An 8,259-nucleotide genomic window follows, 5' to 3' on the forward strand; every position below is an offset into this window, starting at 1 on the left:
ATTAACTATGAATCATGATATAAAAATAATTGTTGATATTAATAAATCAGAGGGAAATATAACAGTGTGTCTGCTGTGTGAAATTTTTTCCTATTTTGAAAATACACTCGCATACAGTTTTACTAATTTGGATATATTTTACTTATAACAAATATGACTGCTTGTCAGATCTGAAATGTTAAGTGTTACTGTTAGACTTCTAAATCTACAGAGTATTTCTTTCAAATGAACCTAAGACTGATCAATCATGTAACATAATAACCTTGATTTACAAGTTGAAGTTAAAGGCTGCTTTTCCAATACTACAGTAGTTTTTCGATTTTCAGACTAAATTTAATTTTGTGAACATCACGCTAACCTTGGATGTAGAATGGTTGATATGTGTAGGCAGTAGTATTGATTGTTATACACCTCTGTAAACTTCCTTACGCTACGTTAATCAATTGATTGAAGTGAAAATAGATTTTTATTTTAGGTTTACATGGAGATATCTTTTTGTGACAGTGTTGTATTGGTTTATGCCTCATAAGCATCATTACCAAATGAGATTTGTTTACTCTTCATTTGAATAATTGCTTTTATTTGGTTATTACCATAAATTTGCTCATGAATAATGAATAACTTCAATGTTGGAATAGAAATCTGGCTTAACACTTTTCAAAATATAGAAGAAAAATGAAACTGTATTTCAAAATGTATAAATCCAGTTATGATATTCGTCTGATCTTTTTAAAATTATTAAAATATTACAGAAATTAAAACCTCAGATTTTTTTGGCTTTAAAAGTGTTTTCTTAACAAAAATCCAATTTCAATGGCATCAGCAGCTACAGTAGCTTATTATTAGACTGTGTGTGGCATTATTGTTAGAATAAGTGACATCTTATTGATTCGATTTATTTTCTTAGAAGATTTCCATCAATACTATTGATTGTGTAAAGACACCATCCATTGTTAGCCAAGATGTAGGAGGATATCTTGTCTTTAAGTTAATACATTGTCCTATTTTTATGTCCATTATTGGAATATTTTTAATGACATTTATAAGAGTTAAATTCTATTTTTATAATCCTCTAATTTTAAATCATATACATCAATAAAATATTTTAAAATATGTCAATGAATGAAACAATATTATAACAGAAATGGCATGTATTTCATGTCATATTCAATTCTATAAAATTTGAATTATGTGTTTTATAGAGTGAAAAATATATAGAAATCAGAACAAGAATTCACTATAAATTAAATAAATACAAAAAAATAAATTCATTTTTTTTGGTGAATAAAATTGAGTTATGTAAATCAAAATTTTGAGGTTATATAAACCCAAATTTTGTAGTTATATAAATCCCAATTTTGTGGTTATGTAAAATGGATTATTATGTAATAAGTTGTAACCCAGAAGCTTATCTGAATCCTTTGTCTATTGTCTGATCTGATCTTCTTTCTTGTTATCTTTAGTGTTGACTGTAATTAAGACACCAATTAGATGATTGATATTTTAGATTATACTTAAGTGATCAGGTTTGTGTTGTTTATTTATCTTTAATATGTAATATGATGTGTGAAAGGATAAAGAGAAGGTGAGAGTGTAATGTGTCAGAGCTGGGGCTGACTATTGGTGCCAGATGAGAGTTAAAGAATTTGTTATCTGTGATAAAAAATGTTTTTATTTTGTTATAGTTGTGTCTTTATTAAGATTTTAATAAATATTTATATTATTCTTCTATATCTTGTGTGCAAATATTTATTAGTTCATTCCTTTGAAAAATCTATATAAAATACACACACAGACACCTCAGGACAGACACAAACATGAGAAAATCAATTGTTAAAAATCCTTTGTTAATGAAAAGGGGAAATGCTATCAAATTAAATTATATTCACAACTGCTATTTTTAGGATGTTCAGGTTGCACTTGACCCTCTTCCAACTTTGACCTTAAAAATATATAACATGTTTGAGGGAAATTAATTAATTACTTCCATCAGAGACACATATATGTATATATGTTTCTGCTTCCATTTACTAGACAACTAAACAATATGTGAATTTTTTAAAAGCAAGGCATGGTTAAAGCAATGATTTGTATAGTGACTATACACATCCTTGTTTAAAGATTACAATTAAGTTGAGTTAAAGGTACAAACGTCAATTCATTAATGTCTTGAACCATTACCCTGTTCACTCTTATTATTATTGTAAAAAGTCTTATTTCTCCTGATATCTCCAGCCATTAAGTACAAGTGAATAAGTGAATAACCTCTCTTTACATTTTAAAGCTAAAATCTGCATGACAATACAACAAAACACTTTAATAACTGGACAAAGGACATTGCACAAATTAAGAAAAAGATATAAAATACTCAAACAAGACATTTTCTTCTCATATAGGTTGGTAAATAGATAATAATTATGAGCAGAAAACAACGTAAATACAATGCATGTCAAGATTTAGTGATGTTTATAATCATACGGTTTGATGGTCCCCAGACAATTGTATTGACTTCTGATTATCCTGTCACTTCTTAGGTTTCAACTTATCAGTAACCTATGCCAGAAATGTCAGTAACATACATGGGAAGAAAACATCATGTCATTCTCTTATACACAGCAAATTGTGAAAGATCAATGAGATGGCAACCCAACAAAACCAATAATCAAAAAGGTGTATTGGATATTTGTAAAATGGATAGAACATATTTTACCAATCACAACAAAAAACATGTAACTGTGTTCATAGAAAAACAGTTAGTTCAATTTTAATACAAAACATAAACCCAAATAAATGTATAATTGAATTTCCTGCAATGGTATTAAGTTTAATGCCCATCCTGATTTAGTAACAGAGGTTGAAATTTCCAATCTTTGCCTTTATATTCAGTCTATCCTTGTTCAAATAGTGGGAGAGATAAGAGGTTGCTAAGAAGTGCAATATGATCATAGATATATCATGTTCACTAAGAATGATACATTTATAAAACAGAACATTGCAATGAATGATTTTATAGAACCATTCAAATAAATAACTGAACCTGTTATAGGGTCCCAATCTTTAAATTCACTCAAACCATGAGCTATAACCATAAGCTATTATATATAATAACCTTTCGTCAAATGTCTTCCCTGAAATTTCTTTAATGGATTGTAAAACCAATTATTGACTGTTTAATCTAAAAGATGGCTGTAGAATTCTACAAAGTTTCGTCCAAATTAATCAAGGCGTCTTAAAATCGGCTACATATAGAACATGGGGTAAGAATGCATGTTTAAGGCTCTACACACATATAGAACATGGGGTAAGAATGCATGTTTAAGGCTCTACACACATATAGAACATGGGGTAAGAATGCATGTTTAAGGCTCTACACACATATAGAACATGGGGTAAGAATGCATGTTTAAGGCTCTACACACATATAGAACATAGGGTAAGAATGCATGTTTAAGGCTCTACACACATATAGAACATGGGGTAAGAATGCATGTTTAAGGCTCTACACACATATAGAACATGGGGTAAGAATGCATGTTTAAGGCTCTACACACATATAGAACATAGGGTAAGAATGCATGTTTAAGGCTCTACACACATATAGAACATGGGGTAAGAATGCATGTTTAAGGCTCTACACACATATAGAACATAGGGTAAGAATGCATGTTTAAGGCTCTACACAAGAAATAATAGCAATGAAAGAAACACTTGCAGGTTAAAAAATCTATCCAACCATTATTTAAGTCATTGCCCAAACGATATTTTTAACTAATGGAAGTTTGGCTATTGTCTTGAAAACAATAAAAGCTAGATAACAAGCTTAAATTGAAATAATGGTTAGCATGACAAGTTCTAGCAACCTCAACATTTCAGAACAATTTGACAGCCCTCTTTGGAGTAACTCAAAAGGAACTTTTATATCGTGTTTTCATGTTTTGGCTGTTATCTTGAAACTATTTGAAATGTTAAAAGTTACTTGAGAAATTTACAGATTTCACCTCCAACAACTTGGCCATATTTTACCGAAATTACAAGAATGACGTAACGAAGTTCCTCTGTATACAGTTTAGTCATATTCGGTTACAATCTGTTGAAAAACATGACCACCACTGTTGTGTTTTTTTTATTCTGATTGACCAATTATTGAAAATTTGATCTGATTCTACACAACAAAATGGTTTTAAACTTTACAGATATAATGAATCAGCGACGCTGTCAATCTTTGTCATTTAAAGTTTATTTGGTGGCAAACAGATCCGTCATTCAAACTCTATGGAAAGTCCCTTCATTGAATTAAAAGCTTTTCACGTGTTCAACTTCTGAAAGGTTTTCTTCTTCATGTGTTTCTTCTTGTATACAAGAGTCCTGATTTACTTGGGTGAAACTTCTTTTGAATTATGAGCATTTTTAAATTGCATTGATTATTTTCTGAATGTACCCATGAACAAGACCATTTGAACCCCAAAATACTACCAATGTTTGTATACCAATGGAGTTTAAACGGAACCATCACTCAGTCACCCGTGTATATTTTGTAATAACTTTTAGAGAAAAATTCAAAATTCATAAACCGATTTTACCATCTTTCTTATCTGGTATTGAACATTTTTGTATGTAAAGTCACTGATGCTTTTAAGACTTTCAATACTGTTGTAAGTAAGTTAGCTATGATATTCCGGTTTGAGTTTGAACTTTCTTGCACAAAATAAAGAAAAAGAGACTGAATACGAACTTGTGATAAAAGAATACCTAATAAATGATAGATCGCTTTTGTAAATGTTTTGTAACTGCGAAGTTAGTTTTAAAATATTCAAATCGTATGTACTATTTATCTATACTTGTATGACACAAATAAAAACTATGAGAATGCACATTTATTTTGTGGTCGTATATTACACTACAAATTTACTTGTGTGAGTGTTCAGTCCATTAATCCATAAAACGCACATCTTTTGTCGGAAAATCATCTTTAAATGCTACTCTGTTTGGCTGAACACTTTTAACTTTAGAAGTTGACGGGATGGACATCTCGATCGGACTCAATGGTGTTTTTTCATCAGCAATGGGTATTCTTATAGAATCTTCAGCGACATCATCATCGCAATAGCTGGTCAAAAAGCTAGGAAATAGAAGCGACATAGCGAATATAATTCCACCAGAACAAAATAGTATCAAACCAACCAGTTTACACAAATCAAGAGTAGTATTAAATGATACAGCACTGTGATCAATATATCCTAAATTTTGGTCCTCACTTAGTTTTGTTACCATAGATTTTCTTGGAACTGTATACCCTACAAGGATACCGACAATGCCAAACAATAGCAAGTTGGCACCGCTCCAGATACATACTTTTAGCCAGATTGGAGGACATTGCCGTCTTCTTGATCTTGGATTTAATAGCAGCGCAAAGTCGTCATCTTCCTCGTATATACTCGGATCTTTAACAGAAGAGTTGGGATCGTAGAATTCGTGTAAATATGACTTCACTCCGAAATAAACTGGACATCCACTTTTCTTTTTCTTTTTTTCGGTATCGGCTTCTTCAAGAACAGTTGATGTTTTTGATAGAATTTCGTGCTCTTCCTCAGCTAATCCATCGTCAGTGAAGTTTTTCGATTCTGTACTTTCACTCATGGCATTAGTCGTAAGAACGACTCACCATCCGGCTTGGTCTGCCTTTACTACGTCATCTGAATAACATAGAAAGGCTACATTAACACCCAAAGTTGACAAAACCAAACGCCTACGATTTGACATCACAATATCGACTACTTTTCAATCACTATTCATTTTGTAACTATGATTTATTTTCGCAATAAAGGAAACATGACGGATTACAAAATAAATTTAGCAGCTAAACTAAATCGAACATCAGATTGTGATTAATTTGTTTGGAAAGAATCGCGAAGCACATTTGTAAAGACAATACACAGTAAAACGCTTTAAGATTGAAGAAAATGCTTATTATTGATATTGTAAACCAACTTTAATTTTTGATAAATAATAAACAAAATATGGCATTACGAATACACCATGACAATATCATTTGGTATATAAAAAGAAAACATACCTCAAAAGAATAGCCCACCTCATTCAGTGTAGTTCCATGACTGTCAGCTGACCAATAATGTTATTGATGTCACAACCTTGGAGATCGATTGCTGGAATAAGCTGGATTTCCTAACCAATTATTAATTATAATGACAGTTATGTCTACGTAGAAATAATATTTCTTGGAATGTGTATGGAGAAATCAGTGTTTGTAATGTTATAGGAAAATCCTTGCTTATAGATTAGTCAATCGATTTTAATGCCTTTCCTCTAGAGAATCTGATGAGAAATTATGGTCACAGATATTTAATGCTGGTTTATATATTGGTTCCACAAAGATTAATAACATCAATATGGCTTTGTTTGCTCGTGGCTGAAATTGAAAAGGGACTGCAATATATTTATTACTTTTGAAAATAAAATCCAGATAAAGCAACCGTCTTCGTTTACTGTTTCAAAAGCTATTTACCTGGATTAACATTTAATGAATGGCTGTTATTTATTTTGAATTTATTGAACCATAAAACTAATTTTGGACTCTTCACATTGAATAATCCGCGAAGTGGATTATGTAAAATGTGAAGAGTCAAAAATTAGTTTTATGGTTCAATAAAATCAAAATAAACTATTGCCATTCATTATAAATAAATTTCTATCAAAAATAAGGCTCAAAGAAATTTTTATATTATTTATATTAACAATAAGAACGTACACAGAAGTTGGCATATGAATATACAACGTCAGAGTGGGCGTGTTGCCATAAAAATTGACAACATTGAAAATAAAACTAATAATTTTAACCAATCAGAAGACAGTAAATACACCAAATTTATTTATTGTACAATGATCAAAGTAATAAAAATGCAGTCCAATTGATATTTTATCGTATGTTTTTCGATGTTGTGATGTTATGCTATTGTTTCAGAAAAAGGGAGAAGGTTTGGGTCCATTAAAACGTTTAATCCCGCTGCAAATGTTTGCACCTGTCCTAAGTCAGGAATCTGATGTACAGTAGTTGTCGTTTGTTTATGTAATATATACGTGTTTCTCGTTTCTCGTTTTGTTTATATAGATTAGACCGTTGGTTTTCCCGTTTGAATGGTTTTACACTAGTAATTTTGGGGCCCTTTATAGCTTGTTGTTCGGTGTGAGCCAAGGCTCCGTGTTGAAGGCCGTACTTTAACCTATAATGGTTTAATTTTTAAATTGTTATTTGGATGGAGAGTTGTCTCATTGGCATTTACACCACATCTTCCTATATCTAGTCATTGGAGCACATCAACCAAATGGTTTTAAAATGACACCAATATTCGCAGTGTATTTTGTAGGGTAGAGAAATTATTTTTCCGAGAAGAAACAAAAATATGTAATCGATCCAATACTTGTTTTTAACCATAAATCACCACTTTACCTTTTAATCATTTATCTGATATTGTTTCAATGACCTTTGACAGCACACTTATACGTATACAAACAAAAAAACATATAAAAAAATGTAAATACAGTGGTGAATGAATAACATTTTAAAAATAAGTTTATTTAAAAGATTTATAAGTTTACCCCGATCGTATCTAAATTTACGGGCTTGGTAAACAACATCACCGTAAAAAATAAGAATATATGCTATACCATTTGAAATATTTATTTTACATGCGGGTACAACCAAACTTTGTATTTATGAAATAATTTAGTAAAGGTTTGAGGTCACGAAATTCCTGACTACCAGTGGTACACGCCTATTTTTTACAGACATATAGCGAACGAATCGAGTTAAATATACATCGTAAGAAGATATCAAAGAAACATCACCTTTAATAAAAAGGAAAATTAACAATAAGAAAAGTCCCTCTTGTCATAAAATTTTCTGTAAAGTTTCGCGATTAAAAATGATATACTAGTATCTTAATCTGGAAGAGTTATTGTTGTTACACGTATATTTTTATTTATTTAGTTCCTTCGGGTAAATTTCGGCAGTAAATATTTAGAGATACTTGATACTTTAACCAAAAAATGTCACAAATATAGAGGTAAGCGTTTTTGAATTTATTAATTAAACGGGATTTAGATGGGTACCTTCTGCATGAGTTTGGTCATAACCCCGCTTTATTCTGTATGTGTGTGTGTGTCCTTAGTAAGTAGTATGTAATCCAGTGGTTGCTTTGTATCATATTTGTTTTTCGTTTATTGTTTTGCACCTCAAGGAAA

General features: G+C 30.8%; 1 protein-coding gene across 1 annotated transcript; it reads right to left on the reverse strand.

Moving 5' to 3' along the window:
* Nucleotides 1–4,859: 4,859 nt before the first annotated feature.
* On the reverse strand, nt 4,860–6,400 carry LOC134692657 (neurensin-1-like). The gene is made up of 2 exons (XM_063553126.1): nt 6,074–6,400; nt 4,860–5,693 (listed from the first exon to the last, which is right to left on the reverse strand). The coding sequence occupies exon 2, from the start codon at nt 5,635–5,637 to the stop codon at nt 4,930–4,932; it is 708 nt and encodes a 235-aa protein (XP_063409196.1). The 5' UTR covers nt 5,638–5,693; nt 6,074–6,400; the 3' UTR covers nt 4,860–4,929.
* Between the last annotated feature and the right edge of the window lie 1,859 nt (nt 6,401–8,259).

Source organism: Mytilus trossulus, chromosome 1 (genome assembly GCF_036588685.1).
Source record: "Mytilus trossulus isolate FHL-02 chromosome 1, PNRI_Mtr1.1.1.hap1, whole genome shotgun sequence".
Taxonomy (NCBI): domain Eukaryota; kingdom Metazoa; phylum Mollusca; class Bivalvia; order Mytilida; family Mytilidae; genus Mytilus; species Mytilus trossulus.

Bases quoted from the DNA above. Each gene is read 5' to 3' on its own strand.
- LOC134692657 (XM_063553126.1), bottom strand. From the start codon at position 5,637: ATGAGTGAAAGTACAGAATCGAAAAACTTCACTGACGATGGATTAGCT.